The sequence below is a fragment of the Carassius auratus genome, chromosome 17 (genome assembly GCF_003368295.1).
Source record: "Carassius auratus strain Wakin chromosome 17, ASM336829v1, whole genome shotgun sequence".
In the NCBI taxonomy this organism is placed as follows: domain Eukaryota; kingdom Metazoa; phylum Chordata; class Actinopteri; order Cypriniformes; family Cyprinidae; genus Carassius; species Carassius auratus.
Genome location: NC_039259.1, coordinates 22,742,458 through 22,763,654, shown reverse-complemented (window position 1 = coordinate 22,763,654; position 21,197 = coordinate 22,742,458). Strand labels below are relative to the sequence as shown.

The 21,197-nt window shown below is 35.2% G+C and overlaps 3 protein-coding genes across 7 annotated transcripts in view; 2 read left to right on the top strand and 1 right to left on the bottom strand.

Moving 5' to 3' along the window:
• Positions 1-1,333: 1,333 nt before the first annotated feature.
• LOC113117631 (leucine-rich repeat-containing protein 57-like) lies at positions 1,334-5,331 on the top strand. 2 transcript variants are annotated; one of them, XM_026286424.1, is made up of 6 exons: positions 1,334-1,594; positions 2,315-2,414; positions 2,494-2,629; positions 3,284-3,552; positions 3,645-3,830; positions 4,035-5,331. In XM_026286424.1, exons 2-6 carry the CDS (start codon positions 2,331-2,333, stop codon positions 4,074-4,076), a joined length of 717 nt encoding a protein of 238 aa, XP_026142209.1. In that variant the 5' UTR covers positions 1,334-1,594; positions 2,315-2,330; the 3' UTR covers positions 4,077-5,331. The 2 variants fall into 2 exon arrangements, with proteins under 2 accessions (XP_026142209.1, XP_026142208.1); XM_026286423.1 differs by having other exon boundaries at positions 1,335-1,594; positions 2,280-2,414.
• Positions 5,332-5,798: 467 nt separating this feature from the next.
• LOC113117629 (breast cancer metastasis-suppressor 1-like protein-A) lies at positions 5,799-9,408 on the bottom strand. 4 transcript variants are annotated; one of them, XM_026286419.1, is made up of 10 exons: positions 8,919-9,408; positions 8,366-8,456; positions 8,131-8,276; positions 7,924-8,051; positions 7,609-7,705; positions 7,438-7,527; positions 7,287-7,351; positions 7,174-7,213; positions 6,835-6,961; positions 5,799-6,747 (listed from the first exon to the last, which is right to left on the bottom strand). In XM_026286419.1, exons 1-10 carry the CDS (start codon positions 9,052-9,054, stop codon positions 6,630-6,632), a joined length of 1,038 nt encoding a protein of 345 aa, XP_026142204.1. In that variant the 5' UTR covers positions 9,055-9,408; the 3' UTR covers positions 5,799-6,629. The 4 variants fall into 4 exon arrangements, with proteins under 4 accessions (XP_026142204.1, XP_026142205.1, XP_026142206.1 ...); XM_026286420.1 differs by having other exon boundaries at positions 5,800-6,747; positions 8,131-8,258; positions 8,919-9,407; XM_026286421.1 differs by having other exon boundaries at positions 5,800-6,747; positions 7,924-8,003; positions 8,919-9,406.
• Positions 9,409-10,602: 1,194 nt separating this feature from the next.
• LOC113117628 (ral GTPase-activating protein subunit alpha-1-like) overlaps positions 10,603-21,197 on the top strand; it is a 60,828-nt gene continuing 50,233 nt past the window's right edge. The window contains 6 exon segments of the mRNA XM_026286418.1: positions 10,603-10,940; positions 16,520-16,630; positions 17,857-17,906; positions 18,465-18,522; positions 20,409-20,452; positions 20,726-20,909. Coding sequence (XP_026142203.1) covers positions 10,802-10,940; positions 16,520-16,630; positions 17,857-17,906; positions 18,465-18,522; positions 20,409-20,452; positions 20,726-20,909 — 586 coding nt within the window. The 5' untranslated portion in view covers positions 10,603-10,801.

Genomic DNA, 21,197 nt, shown 5'->3' with positions numbered 1-21,197 from the left:
AATAGTGTACGTGTGTGCAGACCGAAACTTCCTAAAATTTCTTGTTTGTTTCAATGTTACAATATACTTAATTACTTGTCTCAGACTTGTGCTTTTACATGTGAATTCATGCGCACTGTAATTTTAATATTTTAAGTTATTACTCATATTTCACTGCTGGTTATATATGCTCTATATCATCATTTATGTGATGAATCAAAATCTTCAATCTTGAATCTTTTGTAGACATAATAGTTCCTGAATTACAGTTTTATTATATATTTTTGTTTATTAATTTAGCAGAAACTTATGTTAAAAAAGGAAAAAAAGAAAGAGTAATGAAACATGACATTTTTTTATATATATATATATATATTTGTATTTGACCAATTAATAAGTGACAATTAACATTTTATGAATTTATGAATATGTGTATAATAGCTTGTCACTGGAGAAAAACTGTGGAACAGTTTGACCTTATGTATGCCTAAAAGCTGCATTCATATCTTAAAATAGTAACTTAAAAATGTACCTATAAAGTACTACTATAAACCGTTTTTTAACCTTGATGTAAAAAGCTGTACTTTGCTACTGCCCCAATGAAGGTGTGGTAACCCTTTTATTTTATTAACCGATGCTTTAGTTAGAAGAGAGAAACTAGTTGTTATATAATAAAGTAACTAAATAGCAACAATTGCATCTTTAACCACATGTCAGGAGTCAGGACGTGGATGTGGTCTCTGACACTCAACACTGTACAGCCCTGACAAACATTCACTATGGTAACCATAGTATCTGTTATAGACAATATTAGTTGTTGTTACTAACAATCATTGTCACCAATGTCATCCAAAAAGAACATAACTGAATCAAAGCTATTCTGAATGTTTCATACAGTTGAAGTTTTCTATTGTCGTAGACAATCAGTATATGATGTGCAAATTCCATGTTTGTTTTTTTCTATTGTGAGTATATCATTTTGATGAAATATCATCTAACATAAGTAGCTGGTTAAGAATTGTCTGACAACTTAATTTAGTTTAAATTTGCAATCCTGTTATTTTATTTATGAATAACAGAGCAGTGGATGGGATGATTTATTATTATTTTAACCTATTAATAGCTGGAGTACACTTAAATATGGTAACCCCAAATCTGTGTACGTTTTATAAGGGAGACCAGTTATTTATAATGCATGACATGAATGCATAGCAAATTTAGATGTAACGTAAATGTAACAGTGACTGTACAAGTCATTGAGGCCGTGTCACAGCCGAGCCACTAAGTGGCGATATACAGGAAACGGAGGATACATTGTCTACTACCGCTACTTAGCGGACGGGAGGTGCAATTACACGCTAGCGCTTCAGTCAACTGTCTGTTTATACATAAGCAAACATCATCCTGGGGATGGACAAAGTTCCTTAGATCCCCATTTGATCACCATCTTGGATCACCATCCGATAATATTTTATTACTGGGTTGAACATTTATAAAGCGCTCAATGAAGGTTCTTCAGCTCTAGCCAACGGGATTTTGTAAACTTTTCCTGCTGTAACGTTACACATAGTCAAACTGTGGATTCACAGATAGCCAGTCAAGCTAGCTGGCTAAGGTAAATATTAAGTTACTCTGAAATAAAACACAAATGGTTTTCAGTCGCGCATGTGCAGGTTTAGACTTCGCGCTAAAGTGCTGAAAGATTATATTTAGCTCTGCAAAGCAAAGACTGTTCAGTCTCCATGTGTTTGTTTGTTTGTTTGTTTGTTTGTAGCTCAGAAACGATTAACGTTACGTCATCTGGATTATATTATCTACTACTATGTTTTGCTCTGGCAACTATATATATAACTACGATTTTATCTTAAATGTTCAAGTAGTGTTTTACGAAATAATTTGTGAATGAATGAGTCGGTGAATGAATCTAATTAATGTGTATTACTACTGGAACCGTGTTTAAGTTGCTATTTTTCATAACTCATTCTATAATATTTTGTAAACGGTAAGAATTGAAGGGTTAGTTCACCAAAAATTTATATTTTGTTATAATTTACTCGTCGTAAATTTGTTTCAACTTTCCAATTCTTGAAGCCAGTGGCTAACAGCAACTGTTCGGTTACCAACATTCTGTAAATTATTTCTATTATGTTCAACAAAAGAAAGAAACTCAGAACTTGGGTGAGAAATTACCGAATTTTTATTTTTGGGTGAACTATTCCTTTAGATAATGATCACTACACAATAACCTTGGGTAACTAACTAGCTGACTTTATATATAATTTTTTTTTAAATCTAACTAGTCTTCCAGAGGATTTACTGATATCAAATTTGGCAGCATCCAGATCCTGTAAATGGGGAACAGTGCGCTCAAAGCTCATTTGGAAACATCTGAGAAGACTGGAGTCTTTCAGCTGACTGGAAAGGGTTTGACAGAGGTGCTAGGCTTGTCGTAAACATTTTCACCACTCTGATCGTCATGGACTATTAACAGCTCACATGTCTTTGTTCATGTAGTTCCCAGAGGAGCTGCAGAAACTCACCGGAAACCTGCGGACTGTCGATCTGTCCAACAACAAAATCGAGGTGCTTCCAGCATTCATAGGAGTCTTCCAGCAGCTCAAGAGTCTCACCATAAGCAGCAATAAACTGAGTAAGTGTACACAAATAGCTAAATATGGCAAACATAAAGATCAACTTATCATTCTACACTTTTATTTTTTTTTCTAATCGAAATCGAATATTTTGTTAATTTTTTGCCATTTTTTAGAATTAAATATTCTCCTTTTGCTCCTGTACTTTTAAAGCTTTTTATGTAGATTACCTCTGTTGTGATTGGCTATCTATCTTTGCATGTGAAAGTAGTGATTTTGGGGTAGTTAACGACAGACATGTTCATAATAGCTAATAAGAATTTATAATAATTTTTGATGAGTATTGGGGAAAGATTTATGCTGGCCAATGTTTTCTTTGAAGTTTCCCCCATTTTTAAATCAGTTTTTGGCCTTCACTAATTAATTTGTGTACATTGTTCTTATTTAACTGTAATTTTTCTAATTGAATATATATTTAAAATGTAATTTATTCCTGTGATGCAAAGCTGAATTTCAGCAGCCATTACTTCAGTCTTCAATGTCACATGATCCTTCAGAATTCATTCTAACATTCTGATTCGCTGCTCATTAAACATGTCTTACTGTGGTTTTTACATAGTAAATCAAAGTCATATTATTGCACAGTATTCTGTATTCTATGATATTAACCCTTAAGCACTCCAACAGTATATGATTTTTTTTTATGTGTGCAGCCAGTCTACCAAACGACATCGGGAAACTCAAGAAGCTGGAGACTCTTATTTTAAATGGGAACCAGTTGAATCAGCTTCCTTCATCGGTGGGTCAGCTCAAGTCCTTGCGCACCCTAAGCCTTTCTGGGAATTACTTCAAGGAGTTTCCTAGTGGACTCGGCACCCTTCGCCAGCTCGATGTGCTGGACCTGTCCAAGAATAAGATCCAGGTGGTTCCTGCAGAAGTGGCCGAACTGCAAGCCATTGAAATCAACCTCAATCAGAACCAGGTGAGTTTTTTTTGTTTTGTTTTTATGTTCAGGGACTGTGCTGGTATAGATGTGTCAGGGTGAATTTTTGCGCTGTGTTTGTTCTGTTTCAGATTTCGACCCTGTCTCCAGAGGTGTCTCGTGCTCCCAGACTGAAGGTCTTACGGCTGGAGGAGAACTGTCTGGAGCTCTCCTCTATCCCACCCTCCATCCTCTCAGACTCTCAGGTGTCCCTGCTGTCCGTGGAGGGCAACTTATTCGAAGTTAAAACGTTGCGTGACCTAGAAGGATATGATAAAGTAAGTTTGTGTCTACTCTTATAGCTCTAAAACCTTTTATAAGAAGGCATAAAAATAGTTCTTTTTAGTTTAGATTCCAGGTCCAGTGTTAATACTAAGTTTTGTGTGTCTCATCCTCTTATATAATTATCACATTTTACCAAGTTTTACCAAGTATCTTTTTGCATAGTAATATAATGACTTGCTTTAATCTTTGTTTTTCAGTACATGGAACGTTTCACTGCAACCAAAAAGAAATTTGCGTGAACAGTCAGAGGCTTGCTGCAGCTGTCCTCGGCTCTGGGCTTACCGTTGAAATGTTTCAGCTGAGACTGCTTGTGAAAACAGCGAGATGGGAATGGAAAAATGGTCAAGACTGCTTCACAACTCGGTAGAATGATGGCTCAGAAACATCAGACCTGCTGCTCATCACATTACAATACAGTCAGCAGTGTATGGACCTTGCATCATTCTTTCTTTTGCAAAGATTTTATTAACCGAAATATAATGCAGACTCGGGTTCATGAGGACATTTATACTGGAGAATGGTTTGTTCTGTATATCCAGGTGCATTAATGCCACGTCTGTTTCTTGAACATCCTTCTTTCAGAGAACTAACTAAAATATTATACGTCATGTAACCTTGTTTCTATTGCTGAGCATTTATTGATTCATTTATTTTGATTGAGCTGTGGTCTCAAAACTTCCATCAAGTGATATTTATGAAGCAGCCATTTTTTTTTCTGACAACAAAGGCTGCATATGAGTTTCAGTGTTGATTACTGTCCATGAAATGCCAGTCGATATTTATATTTATAACACAACATTCAGTTTTAATTCAGTGCACTTTGCTTTTATACATTCTGCATGTTTTCTTACCATAAAAGTGTGTAACTCAAAAAGCATTTTAGTGAAGGATTATGTATTTTCATGCAGTTTTTGAGATCTAAATCTATTGTTCTTTATGGTCATGTCTATGTTTGCATCTATATTTTGCACACTTGAATGGCATCTCATTTGTTTAAAGCGATAGTTTATTAAAAAATTAAAATCCTGTTAACATTTACTCAGCCTAAAGTTGTTCCAAACCTGTATGACTTTCTTTCTTTTGCTGAACACAAATGAAGATATTTTGAAGAATGTGGGTAACTAAACAGGTTCTGGTCCCTATTGACTTCCATAGAATTTGTAATGTTGACAGTTTTCATTTTTGGGTGAACTATCTCTTTAGCCTAGTGTGTCTTTCAGTGAATGAATGCATGCACACTAATGGGAATTTTATAATCAGAAATGCAACATATTCCCCAAAAGCAGCCATGAGTGACTTTAACTCTAATGCAGCATTTGTAAAATACATGTTCCTTCTTTTCAATATACTATGTCAGTACATTGTTTTTATGCTGCAACATTCAGCCACAGAATAAAGCTTGCACTGTATTAAAATTACAACATCTTCAAGCTAATTGTACCTGAATGTTCCTTTCAGGATGAATAAAGTGCATCCATCGGTCTTTCTCCTGTACAGTATTATTACACTTGTGATTTTTGATGCAAGCAAATAGTGTGTGCTACATAAGACAGCTCAGGACATATCAATGATTCAAATGATTGCTTTTAAAGAAGTCATTTCAGTTATTATGAATTGTTTTTAACAGCTTTTTGTGATCTTATTCTGATGGCACCCATTTGCTGTAGAGGATCCATTGGTCATGAGCACATGATGCAATGCTAAATTTCCCCAATTTTTCAGATGATGAAACAAACTCGTATACATCTTGGAGGACCTGAGGGTGAGTACATTTTCATTTTCAGATGAACTATTCCTTTAATGCTAACATGAGTCAGTTTTAATATTATCACTCCACTAAATAAGTTGTGCAAGGATTATAACATTACACACCTTTCCATTACAGATCTACTTCCCTGTCTCTTCGTAAACCCATTCTAAGAGGATATACGATATCTATATATCAATATAAATAAAAGACAACAAAGGTGTGATACTGAATTCTGTATTTGTAATTTTGTTCAATGTGAATTCATAATAACTCAAAAAATACATTCAGAACAGGCCTTTCAGAAATATGTATGAATCAGGAAAATCAAGAAATAAAAAAACAACAGGCACATTACAACAAAAAAACAAAGGGTGGTGCTATAACCCAACATAGAAAAGAAGACTGAACTAATGACCAGAGCTGAAATGCACATTACAATGCAATTCTCCATATATAAATGACTCTTTAGACTGTAAATAGAGCAGCAAGATCACAGCTTCCTAGAACACAATGAACAGTAAACAGCTGTTCAAAGAGCTGAGACTCCGAAAAAGTGTGATAACGTCTTGTTTATTCACTCCTTAAATACTTCAAATATCTGTATTTTATATAGGATGTTGCACAAGCAAGACCGTTTCAATATAAGCCACCAAAAATGGCAAACAAACTGTTTCATTAGTTTCTGAACACAGTGATGCGGCAGAAATATAAAAAACGTAGGAAACCATTTGCTAGCCAGACATGGCATTATAAATAACTACACGTCAGAACTGAAATGGAAAATGAGCCCAGTCAACAAAATACAAAAGTCCCACATTTCATGGTAATAACTACACCAGTAATTATATATATTTTTTTTACCTGTTTGGTGTAATACTCTTTTAAATGGTGTTGCATTGAATATATACAATAAAATAATATAAACTTTCCTCACATTACACATAATTCCAATGTGTCTGTTTTTAAACATCAAAAAAGGTATTTAAATCATGATATACTGTACAGAAAATGACACTATTAAACATATCAGACCTCAGGTAGATCAGGTATGTTTTATGGTGTATTTGCCTTTCTGAAGCTGTGAGATGTAGAGTTTTGACTTGCTCCCATCGACCCGTTTGAACCAGACTTCATCGTGATTGATTGTAGTTATTACAGCGCTGTTTGAAACAGAAGACGGGGGAAAAATAACTGACAAATGGGCTGCAAAATAATCAATATGAGCTCGGTCATTCTGGATCCCTCACCTCGTAGGATACTCGTCTTTCTTGTCGATACATATGGCTTGTCCACGACTGTACCATTCTCCGTCGTAAAACAAGCGTCCATCCTCCGAGCGGGCATTGTGCTGGTGTTTGTCACTCTTTGAAGAGACTAGAGCAAATTTAGCAAGTTCTATTATTACGAATGACACAAAAAACAACTTTAACATTACATAATAAAGAACCTATAGGATAAGCTGAAGAGAGCTTAAAAGACCAACTGTAGTAATTAGTATTTAACTACTAAATAATGTAATATTATATTAGAAAAATAATATACTTCAATATAGTTATGAAAATAGTAGCACAGAGAAATGATCTTACCATCAGTCTTTACTCTGTGAGGTCCTAATGTTGCCATGGCCTACAAGATATTAACATAAAACATCATTTCTTTTACAATAATAATATTTTCGTTATGTTTTTGACAGTCTAACCTTTCGAATAGCAGTCCAGTCTTCCAGTATATCCAGGTCTTGCAGCATGTAAACTATATATGGCCGTGCACATGTTAAGAAATGTACAAATGACAGACTTTTCAAGCAAATTCTGATAATAGGTACATGAACAGGTTGAAGTAAAGGATATCTGACACAACGACAGGCTTTTTCTTTTTCTCTGGACTGAAGGGATCTTTCTTCTTATTTTTTCTTGATTGTAACTCATCGTTCCAGAGCTCTGTATGGGAAATATGACAAAGGTTGTATAAACAACTCAATAAAAAAACAAATTATTTGTGACTATTCACAATTTCAATACCTGAGGTAATATCTATACTGTGCCGGTCTTCCTCTAAACGTCTGATCTTCTCTTCTAATTCACTTTGCACCGTATCAAATAATAACAGTTTTTCACTCTAGAAGAGATCACGTGAAACAAATTTAGAAGTTTGTTTAAATAAATGCATATATTAATGTGGTAACTGGCAGGCTTTTAGTGCTGTTAAGAGTATAAAACAGCTTCAAGTAATATAAATACTCTTGTATGGCTATGTTATGAAGACTCAACAAGACATTTCAGACATGCAACGTTGTTTAGGTGATAGTTGTGATAGAAGACATCTGTAAAGCTCACCTCCCAGTGCTGGAACGCTGCTTGGGTTTCACAGTTGTATTTATTCTTCACGGATTCCAAGCACAATTCTCTGTAGATACCTGCGCATGAATGTATTATTTCAACAATGAGACAATGCACTTTCTTACCTAGAAAAAAAACCAACTCGTATAAATGCACAAAATCAAAGAACAATAATCCAATGTTCAGTTTGGACATCAGACCGACCTGCAACTTTAGTTCTAATCTGCATGTTCTCCTGAAGATTTGCAAGGGGTTCCAGGTACTCTGGTGCCTTTCCTGACATCACTTCCTGAAGTTTGGCATCAACTTGATTCAGTCTCTCTTTATATAACCTACAGAAATTATGACCACTTAGTGACCAGTGTGGAAAAGTTTGTATGTAACTTGTAAATAACATATTCATAGACAGATTAAACACAAACAAGAGGATGGTACATACTGGTCTTTGAGGTCAGTGAACTGTTTTTCTAGATTAGTCATTTCGTCAATGCATTCCATCCTTCTTCTTTCACAGTCCTCATCGTCCATTTCTGCGTGTAAATTTTTTTATATTTTTTTATTCATTTAAAGTAACAGTTTACCCAAAAATGAGGACTTGATGAAAATGTGTTGATGAGTTTGTTTCTTTATCAAACCACATATGGAGAAACTTTGCATCACTTGCTTACCAATGGATCCTCTGCAGTGAATGGGTGCCGTCAGCATGAGATTCAAGTCACAATACATTAATTAATAGTCTTGGGTCATATGGAAGATTTGTGGAAGACTTATCAGCTGTTTGGATTCTCATTCTGATGGCACCCATTCACTGCATAGTGAATTATGTAATGCGAAATTTTTTGCTCATATGAAGAATCAAACCCTTCTACATACTGAATTCTGTAATTAATTTTTTTTCTAATTTGCATGGTTCTTGTTTTGCAATTTTAAGTGCAATGCATTTTAACATGTATTCCCATATATCTACCTAGTGAAAACCAAACGTCTCTCACCTGAACTTTCCCCATCTTCAGAGGCAGACGAGCTCTCAGTGTCCTCATCTTCTGAGCTGCTCCCCTCTTGCTCTGCGAAATCCACCTCCATCTCTTCATGGTTGCTCTCCTTCTTTTCTCTCGAATGCACTGGCATCCCTTCTTTTTTTAAACTTAGACTACCGACAAATCTACTGAACTACTTCTCACAAATCAATCTTTTATGCAAGCAGATGTGTTTGTTAGCTTGATGTTATTGCTAAAAACAAAACAGACTTATACACGTCTAACGTTAGGTGTATCATGCTAACAAACGTTCGAATCCTGCAAATTACAAGTAACGTCAGTTGTCGTTTAGTCTAGATATGATGGAAAGAAAACAAGCATCTCTTGCTTATTAAATCGCTTGACCTATTTTAATACTCTAGCAAACCACAAAAAAGTACCCACTGTTTAGCTTTTTTAAACCCATGCCATCCTCTGAAAAGCTGGGACGCTGGCGCGTAATGTGCGCTGTTGTAGCACTCTGGGGTTTGTAGTTTTTATGGTGACACCGATCCTTCCGGTACTATTGTTCTTAGTGGACTAAAGAACTACATTTCCCCGTTGTCACTCGTCCTGTGAAGAGCGTGTTTACGGCTGCAAATACAGGCTGTATAAACTGATGGACCACTAGATGAAATGATTGTGTTGTTTTATGCTGTATCAAGTAAACTTATAAAATCGAATTTATTATTAACCAGTTTTAACCAAATTCATTTTCAGACAATTTCACAATGCAACAATAATTCAGAATCTCCAAACATTATCATAAACTTATTATTATTATTATTTTTTTTTTTTACATTTCTTTTTATTAATTTATTCTCAAAGTAATATGTCACTCAAAATAACATTTCTAATATATAAAAAACACAAATACTTTTTCCTAACTGTTTTGGAAAAATTAAACAATTAAGATAAAGTTGAAAGATTTATTGTGTTTTCATTCATTCATCAATTCATTCATTCATTATATAATATATAAATATACTAACCAATACAGAACAGTATCAGGGCAGGGAAACAGCTTACAACTTATATCACTATTATCTTAAGATTATTAATAACCTGGAACTTGTGTAGCATGCAAATTATTTTCCTCATGAACCAACAAAAATTCAAAAAGAGGTTAAATTCAGAGGTTATTTCATTAAATAATTTATTTCACTCTGAAGTATATGTTATATTTAAGTTATACATGTAAGTATATGTTTATGTTTTTGAATATGTAATAAAACACCACAAAAAGAAAATGCTTATTTTGTATTTTATTCATTTCTTTCGGTCAACCTCTGTCTATTTAATCAAGTTTTTTTTTCAGCAGAAAACGTCAGGGTTTTTTTTTCAGTCTTGAAGAAATGAGCACAATGAATTAATATACTTATGACATACAATGACAAACATAAATGGTATATTAATTAAAACTGCTTACATAAAAGAAATACATAAAAAACATGAATGCAAAAACACATAGGCTAATAAACATATCTCACTACAACCGTATAGAAACGTCTTATAAATTTTTTAATCATACTTAAAGAAATTAATACATATAGTTTATGAATGTGTAATGCTTTTCCTGTGCTGTGGATTCGATGACGTCTGAGCGTTGAATGACTCTGGCCTCGATTAAGCTGTTTTTCATGTCGCGTCGTCCGCCATGTTTTCAGATCTTCTTCAGAGAGGTGTGTGTAGTTCACAAGACACACACACAGAGGAGGGCTGGCTGCTCTTTTCTTTTGTCTGACCTCCTCTGCAAAAATGCACGCCTCACTTCTATTTCCTCAAGTTTCCTCACAACCCATAACACCTTTCGAGCCGTAAATCTGACAACCCCTTCCATGTTTGAGGGGAATTAACGGATGATTATCATTAGCTCTTCAAAACATCTCGGAATGTTCTCTAAAAAACCTCATGGAGATGTCAGGAAATCGACACAGAAAGTGCTGGACCCCAAGAAGGACGTGCTGACAAGATTGAAACATCTGAGAATCGTTATTGGTGAGAAATAACATTATTTGTACGTTACTCGTGTTATGGTCCCAGTATTGCCTTGCAGGGAGCTAACACGCTATGCACAGGAGAATGAAGGCACCATCAGCAATGGGGTGTTTACCAGTATTTTATGTTTGAAAACATTTGACAATTTTTGACAGGGTTACCTTTAGAAGCGTGGCCAGGTATGCAGTGGTTTTATAGTGTTTTGAGTCGATCTGTTGTATGGTTGAGTGTTTTTATGTCTTTGCTGTGGGTGTTGTTTTGATATGACACATAGATTGGTTTGTCACAGAAACCTCTTTAGTTGTCAGTGAATCTGTTGAGAAGATATTCTGCATGCACTTTTCACTTTTTATTTATTTATTTTTTTATACTAACTTACTAACTAACTATAGTTATCCAAATAAATAATTGTCATTCCAATGTTAGGTTTGTGTATATATAAATGATTCACTCAGATTCACTGAGAATCAAATAATGATGATCAGCATGCAATGTGCATTCTGCAAATTGTAAACAATTATATTTACTCTTTTACACACATTTGCCCAAACATGCAATATGCCTAAATTAATAAGAAATTCAAATCTGGTATGAACTATGACTAATTGTTCAGAGATCTGAACTTATTGTTTTGAGGAATATAAAACAAAAACCCATTGTTGAACTGAGTCAGAGCAATTGGGAAAAACTGGAAATGTAGATTTACAGTCTCTCAATATCGACAAGAACTGTCAGGTTTGTGGTCTGTCATTCTTAAAACAATAAAGGTCAAATCGGCTGGAGATTTCTTCTCGATTAGTAGTCATGTTTTGGGTGGGGACAGCAAAGATACTGTTCTTCAGGACTGGGTGGGACGTCACAGAATAACAGAAATAAACCAGCACTTCCTTTGGGATTTGTCAAGGAAGTCAGAGAAGGAGTCTGTCTTAGGCCGGTTCCCTCAGATTCATGAGTTGTTTAGCTTTAAAGCTGCACTGGCTTCCTGAATGTTGGACATGAAGATGGTTTATGTAACAAGGCAGATTTTTCGGTGAAGGTGCAGTGTCTGTGGTTAAAGAGTCCTGTTTGAGGTGTTGGTCGACCCTGGAGTGGCTACTGTCCAATCACGACCCTGTTTCCTGAATTGCTTTCTGTGGTGTCATCTGGCTTTTTGGTGCCATTGTGTTATGCTGATGATGTTTAGAAACTGAAAACTATGTGATGTTGCTACGAACGTCAAGGAAAAGGTGAAAAGGGGAATTGTTAAAATGTCTGTGATTGTTTCATATAGTAACACTTGTGTAACTTCAAATACTATGCGTTGATGTTGTAATGTGACTGATTAATGTGTATTATGTACATTATGGTATCATGATCCAGATATCGGTTTAATGTTGTATCACCAAGTCCCAGCTGATTGATTCCACCCTGAATTTACAGCAATGGTGCATTTTTTTTTTATTATGTTTGGTCCATTTATTTTTTTCACTGTAAAACGATAGACTCAACATTCATATATGAAACGCTATTCATTTCATGCATCCACTTATTGTGGCCTAGATAAGAGCCTGTGCACAACAGTTTTTGTGCATTTGGGGACCTGAGGAAGTGAAATGTAGACTAAATCGGCATCGGCGAGTACATGAACCCATATACCGATCCGATACCATTTTCTTAAAAAAGACCTAGTTATGACCGCAAGCTTTGCCTAACCGCTGCACGGTTCTTCTTCGCTGCTCAAAATGCATTGAAAACACAGGAAGTTGTGCTGTGTTGCCACAAGCAACCCCTGTTTAGAGCAGCGAAGAAGAAATGAAAACGCGTTAGCAGCCCTTATCTATATATGACTGGATCACTCATCACATTCTAAACTGCCAAAAGACAGTGAAGCCGCTACTATATTATAGATCAGTGGTTAGCAGTATGTCTCTGTAGTACCGGTAGTTACAGACTCTCGAGTATATTCAGTACCGGCAACTGCGTTCAGTCGCTTCCGTGTAAGTCAAAACGCAGGGCTCCAGACAGTAGCCGAATATATACTAGTGTCTGTGAATATTAAACTGCAAAATACTATTTAAATATTACTCCCGCAAAATCTACATCTCTGTGGGTGACTGGCACAGATGCGCGAGAGCTCGCTGTTTTGTAGTCTCTGCTGTGTGTCATGAGGACACGAACGCATAAACCGTCACTTCATGAGAATTTACCGTTTCATTTGAGAATACTGTCATATCATAAACACAGACACTCAAAGATCTTCATGTCAGCCCATTAAAATAAATGTTTGGTTTACATGAGTAAATTGACAATATATAAAGCTACTGTTGTAGCCTACAGTAATAATAATACATCTCTATAATAATAATAATTATGCCTAGATGGTTGCTTGTTTTTTACTTGTTTTTTACTTGTTAGAGATTATCTGATTAATAGATCTTTTTTTATATTCCTAGACTTATTTGTTGCAGTTTTTTTATACAGTTATATTGTAAAACTTAAATACCTTTTTTAGTTTGCGGTGTTAGATTTTTGGCTGCATTTGAAGTTCTTTTTTGCATAAGAAAATAAATAATACTGTCAAATTCATGTTAGATAATAAAAATACTGTAATAAATACAGTAGTTCACCATGTATTCGTTCATGTTTTATTGAGGGATCTGTCTGAAGCACACCATAAAAAAATTCTAGCAATTTACACAGGGCTAGTAGTATATACAGCTGTATATACAGATATACACCCAGGTATCGGATCAGTACTCGGTATCGGCCGATACCCTGAGCCCAGGTATCGGAATCGGTATCGGGAAGAGAAAAAGGGTATCGGAACATCTCTAAAATAAATGCAAACACACGGTTTGAGATTTTAAGAACTACCTTTAACTTAATACAAGTGGGACTGTTTGAACTGTGTGAACTTCTGTGTGAAGTTCTGCATCTGTACATTAGCTTTTCTGTACAACAGATCAATCGGCATCTTTAGCATGCTGCCATTGAGAATTGCTGATGTGAACAACAGTCATATTTTATGTGAAGTCAGTCATTAAATGGGCTCTCAAAGGATTGCTGCACACTCAATAACTTGTGAACTACCACAGATCTTAAGGTTGATTGATATAGATATTGAAATGACTGAATCACTGTTACTACGGTGTATACTTGGGGTTAGACCTGCACCATTTGTACTATGGATATTAAAGGTTTCTCATTAAGAAGAGTAATGCTATTGCTTTTCTAAGCAATTCAAATAATGATAAAAAAAATTCCATAGACTTCCATCCTTTTTACTTAACATCTTGACATCAGAAGGAGTGTATTTAGTTCTGCACCCTCATACATTGTGCGTTCCTTGAAATTGACAGTTTGGTAGCGTCTGTGGCGTCGTTCTTTTCATGGTGTTCAGTTCATCTTTAAAGATGAGGGCCATTATCTTTGAGTGATTCTAATACACCGTCAGGCACTTGGGCTCGCTGCTGTGTTCTATTTTAGACCACAAATATTTCCGACAGCCAGTGTAGCACCATCCGTTGGTCTGTTCGCTCTCATGTTGTGTAGTTTAAGCCAAAATTCCCCTCCGTCTGTCTGTTCTCAAAGATTATTGAAATACATCACAATCTGTAAAAATCGTAGGGCTCTGGTTCACTACTGCACTGTTAATCATTATCAGTTTGAATAAGGGAAGGACATTGTGAGGATTTTTGTAACTGAGTACCCAAAGAGATCAAATTATTAATAAATCAAAGTTCAAATGGTTTCTAAAAAATAGCTATTAATAATGTTCATTCATTATTATTCATTAGCATTATTTTTGACATCCCTATATAATGGTGTTGTCAGTTACTATAAAACATAAACCAAAAATAAATATTTTATAAAATAAAATAATTATTTTATTAATGTGCATGTAAAATATATATATATATATATATATATATATATATATATATATATATATATATATATATATATATATATATATATATATATATATATATATATTGTTTTATTTGCACATCATTAATAATGCCCTTATAAATAGTTTTTTTTTGAACGTGACATGAAAGAAATGCATTAATGAAAACATCAGGTTTTGACAATGTCAATAAAAAAAAAAAAAAGTGGAATTGTGCATGCTTTCTTGTACAGTATGTTTCTAATGTTTCTGTTTTCTTTGTAATCTCTTTATAAAAGACAATCCTCATTCTGTGGGTTGCAGGCAAGAGTGAATCATTTTGAGAAGATCAAACAGTATTTTTACTCTCTCAGTATTTCTAGCATGCCCAAAGTGATTTGCTGAACAAGTATGACTCCTCAACTGCTAATGTTGTCTCCGTAATGGCATAAGTAACCCTTGGTCTGAATATTTATCAGAGTTTATCTGCACCAGGTCTCTGCATTGGCTCTGGTGTTCATGTTGGCTCCCAGATCTATAAACAGACCGGAGCGGGCACTTGACTGTGGTCTGAGCGTGCGACCAGAACCAGCTGCATTAGGGGTGATGAGTCGAGCTGGACTGCGTGGAGGAGCTTTAAAGTACAAATATTGACTTGTGTTGCTGGGCTGCGGCTTGCAATAGACATCAGCATCAGTAAAGAGACCTGCACGCATCCTGATTTCTGAAAGAGACCAATCTGAAGCTGGACAGATTGTGTTCGTGAAAGAGAGACAAAGCATAAAGGGGCATTTTACACTGTACACAATGACATCTCGGGCCTAAAATTTGTTTGTCAAGATCTTGGGGATCTTTTGATCTATAATTCACGCATAAATGCAAGAAATTTGGTTTTTAGATTAATATAAAGTATACATTTATTTTGCATGCTTCTCTTTATAAAACTAACATTTTAATTAAGCCACGCTTAAGATATTAAGCATGAGTTGGATCAGATAGTGCAGGAATGGCAGCAACAAATGGGCATTGGAGTACGTTTGTAGTACAGATGATTTTCCCTTGCCATGTTGTCTTTATCTTGTTTATTGGAGTTTGTAGGACATGTTTCTCTGCAAAACCACGGAGAGTCATATTTATTATGAAAAGTGCTGCACAAATAAAATATATATTGATATCAATTGAAATATTTATATCCATACGTATAAATTAAAGATCACTGAGTCAACTACACAATAAAAAATTCCAGATAATATTTTAATCATTTGCTTTATACAACGGAAATATAAAAGCCAGTTATTTTATTTTTAAACAACATGTTGGTTTATTATCACTCGTAATAATATTTTTCTCACACTCAGAATAATGGGCTGTTAAGTTATACATTAAAATATGTTTCTAGCTGCCTTTACATTTATTCAGTGCAATGGGATTATCATATTTGGGGGTTCTTGGCATCCAAACATTTGTTAAGAAAAATAATGTATCAGAGAGTGTTTGTCAGTGCTGACTGACTGCACACTGAAATATTAGCACAATAAAGTGCTTTCCAAGAAGTTTACATCTTACATTAATTATTTGAGACATGTTTTTTAAAACACCACCAAGAAAATCATTCAGTTTTAAATTGTACAACTCTACACAAATGATATCACAAAGAAAAAAAAAAACATGTCCTAAAATCATTAGTTGATTCATTGTTTTTGTTTTGTAGAAAATGCGGAGCCTGCTGAACTCAAACACCTCTTCGAGCTGAATTACTCCCACATCTACTATGTGTTCTTTGAAAACTTCGTCACCATCGAGGTTAACCTGAAACAGAAAGGTTTGTATCTATCACCCATCTAGTGAGAATGTTCTCTGCTCTGTTGTTTGATAGTTTAATGTTTTTTAAGGTTTCGATTGTCTTGTTTTTCAGCTGACCTACTCATTGTGTGCTCTCAGCAAACACACAGTCAGAAGTCACAGTTGTAGTGTGCAAGTTTCCATGAAATGGCTTGTGATGAAATCTAGCCAGCCCCCAGTTAGCCATGTCCATTCACACGGGCTCATTATAGTGCACAGAGAGTGCTATACACTGCACAGTTGCTCATTGAGTATTCAGAGAGCTGCTCACTGTCTTTGACCTCCCGTTTGATGTCTTAACATTTTCCCTTGTTCAGTTGCAGCTATGGTTCAGGTTGTTCAGATTGCTTCATACAAGCATTTGTCCCAGTGTTTTCCCCTATGTACTTTCTTTATAATTTCATTTTTTAGGTAGTTTGCCTTGTTTTTTGTAGGACACTCAAACAGGACAGGACAGAAAAGGTGAGAGAGGTGGAATGGGTTTCGTGCTTTAACTTTTGCCACTTACTTAATATGCGTTCTTGTCTTACTCTTTGTGTAAAAGAGTAAAAACAGATATGTTATTATTCAGATAGTTGGCTAAAAACCTTTAGGGTTTAAGTTTAACTAACTTGTTCAGCAAGACTTTTTTTCCAGACTGTTAGATAATTGTAGGAGGACCTAGCTTGCATTGAAAACATTTGCAATTCATTATGAATTGTGTTGTTGTTTTTTTGTTTTTCATAGAGTAGGTTCTTAATGTTGCAATGAAACGAAAGTTATGTCAGAAATGTTCTTCCCTTTTGTGGTGACTGCGTTAAATGGATTATTGTATTTATATACAATACTCTCTCTCTCTCTCTCTCTCTCTCTCTCTCTCTTTCTCTCTCTCTCTCTCTCTCTCTCTCTCTCTCTCTCTATATATATATATATATATATATATATATATATATATATATATATGAATGAATTGTGAAGATATCTGACCTTGCATTTTGCCTTTTGTTTTTAATAATAATATAATTAAACACACACACATTTTTCAATAAAATTGATGAAGAATATTGTTTTGATCTCCTGGTCTTGATGCCACATGTTGAGTGTCCCATGTCTCCTGCAGAGATGCGTAATCCTTGTTTGTTGAACTATTAATAGCAGCACTGTGGGTTTCTGTGATCCCTTGGTGACGTTCAGTATGTTTTGTGTCCGTTTTTCTTTTTCCTACAGGTCACAAATCGCAAAGAGAAGAGCTTGATTCTATCCTTTTTATTTTTGAGGTAAGAAATATACATAATCATTGATGGCTATTTAAAAGCATTAGTTCAACCTCATCAGCTTTGACTCCCATCTGGCGCAATATGAATGTTCGCACTGTTACGAGATCCACTAAGATCATGTTTACTGAGGAATCAGTAATGAGATCATTGATAAGAGAGCTTGACATGCACCTGACAGATAACTGTGAGTCTCTCACACAGAAAACAGGTGTTCTTTACCACACCCTAAATGCTTCTTATGAGTCACGCTGTAGCTTTTTCTCACCTGGTATGCCCCTATGGGCTGTTTGTAATGGTGAAGGCTGGAGACACTTTAGATGCCCCATCATGATGAGACAGGTGTGATTACCGTGTGTAGAGGAGCTATTGCAACATCACAGCCTGTTGTCACAAGGAAGTCCAGTAATGCGTGTTTGCACAAATCTGTTCATCTGTTTTAAAATGTAAAAATATGCTACACTCACAACATTTTTTCTTCTCTTGTTACATTGATTGAGTTGTTTAAATGCATGTGCTAACATGATTACATATAGTCAAATCCATGTGCTTACCTTGCAGAAAATCCTACAGCTGTTACCAGAACGAATACAAGGAAGATGGCAGTTCCACAGCATAGGTGAACGTTTCTACTTTTGTAAATGCTGCTGTTTAACAGTTAGGGGTAGATACAGTTTTTAAAAGAAGTATCTTACTCTCACCAAGGCTGCATTTATTTGATTGAAAATACTGTAGAAACTATAACATTGTGAAACTTTTTTCTATTAGCAGCCATTACTTCACAAGATCATTCAGAGATCATTACAATATACTAATTTGATGCTTAAGAAACATTTCGTATTATTATCAATGTTGAATATAGTTGTGCTGCTTAAATATATTTGTGGAACTGTTTTTTTTTTCAGAATAGAAAGTTCAAAAGAAAAACATTTATTTGAAATCTAATTTTTTATAACATTATAAATGTCCTTACCGTCACTTTTGTCAATTTAATGCTTCCTTGCTGAAGTAAAAGTGTTTATTTAAAAAAAAAAAAAAAAATATATATATATATATATATATATATATATATATATATATATATATATATTAGTCTTCCTTGTTAAGTTTAAGACATTATAAAATGTGTTAATGCACATTATACCTCTATGCTGAAAATTGTTTAGTATTTCACATGCCAGTTTATTGAAACCAAAAGGGACTCTTATTATGAAGTTCCGGGCTGTGGGGGGTTGTTGTTGAACATGCGTTGTGACCAAGGGGCAAGGAACTCGACCGGAAGTTGAAGTCGGGTGGGGGCTGCCATCTTTTAGCAGAACTTCACTTGCGTTAGCATTCCCATTGACTCCCATTCATTTTGGCGTCACTTTGACAGCGAATAACTTTACATCTGAGGCGTTTAAAGACTCCGTTTGTCCATTATTTATTTCTAAAGATACACGACAATGTATAAAGGGCTCCATTACATTCTATGTTACATTATGGCCCCGTATAAACAGTTTTTGTAAAAAATAGGCTAACGATTGCGTCATAACCACTCGACTCTCTGTCGCATTACCGTACAGACAGGTGGAGAAGCTCGCAGGCAATTCACTTAATATGGCGTACTGGCGTTACAGTTTAAAATACTATACAAAATAATTAATCTGAATACTTACTCCTGCTCACTCACGACAAAGAGCTCGCCGTCTCTGCAAAATTAACGATGGCAGTTTGCACGCACAGCCACTTAGAAGATTTACATCTGGCAGACAGGTTGTTGACGTCGTCAAGCTTAGTTTGAGTCTGCGCGTCAGAAACGGAAGTGCTAAAAAACGCTAAAACCGGGCTTCATTTGTCTCAATTGAGTTCCAATGGGGTCACTGTGTCCATTTCTTTTACTGTCTATGGTTGTGACAAGGTGTGTTGAAGAGGAATAAATGGAGTGTTTTATTTTGTATAACATTCCTGACCCCAAACTTTTGAACGGTACTGTAAATGGAGTGTAGCTTTGGACTATTAAAATAGTGAGCTTTCACGATAAAAAAAAAAAAAAACTGAAACCAAGTCGCAGAAATCTTATTTTCACATGGAAGAGATCTGATGGTGATACTTCGTTCCTGGTTGGGGTGGTCGTCATATCATGTATTGTCCGGTGGTCTCTCCTTTTCCTCTGCTCTAAAGTCTTTTAGCAGAAGGATACATAGACCACCAAGATAAACACAGATAATGCCAAGGACCTGGGGCCCAGAAACACCCAGATCTGACCGAGAACTCTGACATTACAGTCCTTCATCAGTGAGATAAACAATATGTGACAATAACAATAACATGAAGGATTTTCAGATTTATTTGACTTTGCTCTTTTCTTAATAAACCCACATTCCATACAATCAGATAAACATCACTGACAGATTATAAACAAAGAGACCAGAGCAAACATGTTTTCCAGAATGATCTAGTAAGCCAGCTCATTTATAAACTATAAACTTGTTCCTCGGATTAAACTACTGTGTTGCTTCATAGGTCTCATTCTGAAGAAACTGCTACACACTGGAAACTCCCTAAAGGTATTGAATGTCTAAATAATTACATAACTTACATTATATAAAAGGTCAAAATCTCAGTAAACATGGTCATTGTATGAGTAATTATTCTTTTGTTTTTAATTTTAAATAAATATTTTGAAGTCCTTATTTTCTTAAATGGTTTTGTCTTAGAGTGTATAATTATTCAGTACATGTTAAGTTTTTTTTTTTTTTTTTTTTGCCGACATAACCAAGGTTGTGAAGGCTGCCAAAAGTCTTTTTAACCAATAATGTGGTTGTATGTGTGGTGTCTAGATCCGGAGGGAAGGGGTGCGTCTCTTCCTTCTGTGGATGCAGGCTCTGCAGCACAACGCTCTGAGAGAGCAGCTCTGGATCTTCGCCTGTCTAATCCCAGGATTCCCTGCACCACAGTCTGAGCTAGGCCCTCGAACACTGGATAATCTGATCAGCCCTCCTCTTAACCTTCAGGAGCGTGAAGGTTTGTTTGTAGTCTCTCGCATCTTATTTCCCAATCAGATAATAAAGGAACAAAAACTGATAAGCAACATCTTCCCCAGATTTTTTTGTATTATTTTTTTATACACTTTTGTAAAATTTTATGTAGTCTCTAAATGACACAGATCATGTTATTTAAGATTTCCCTCACCAAAACAGTCAAAATGTCATTTTTCATGACTACTTGAAATTAAACAGGATGTTTTTTTTTTGTTTTTTTTTGCCTCTGTAGCTTTAAGACTTATTTAAATTACCATTGTTGGCTATATTA

Bases quoted from the DNA above. Each gene is read 5' to 3' on its own strand.
- LOC113117631 (XM_026286424.1), top strand. From the start codon at position 2,331: ATGGGGAACAGTGCGCTCAAAGCTCATTTGGAAACATCTGAGAAGACT. The intron at 2,630-3,283 runs GTAAGTGTACAC...TTATGTGTGCAG, and splicing joins CATAAGCAGCAATAAACTGA to CCAGTCTACCAAACGACATC. The intron at 3,553-3,644 runs GTGAGTTTTTTT...GTTCTGTTTCAG, and splicing joins TCAACCTCAATCAGAACCAG to ATTTCGACCCTGTCTCCAGA.
- LOC113117629 (XM_026286419.1), bottom strand. From the start codon at position 9,054: ATGCCAGTGCATTCGAGAGAAAAGAAGGAGAGCAACCATGAAGAGATG. The intron at 8,277-8,365 runs GTATGTACCATC...CTGGTCACTAAG, and splicing joins TTCACTGACCTCAAAGACCA to TGGTCATAATTTCTGTAGGT. The intron at 7,528-7,608 runs GTATTGAAATTG...TTTCCCATACAG, and splicing joins CAGTATAGATATTACCTCAG to AGCTCTGGAACGATGAGTTA.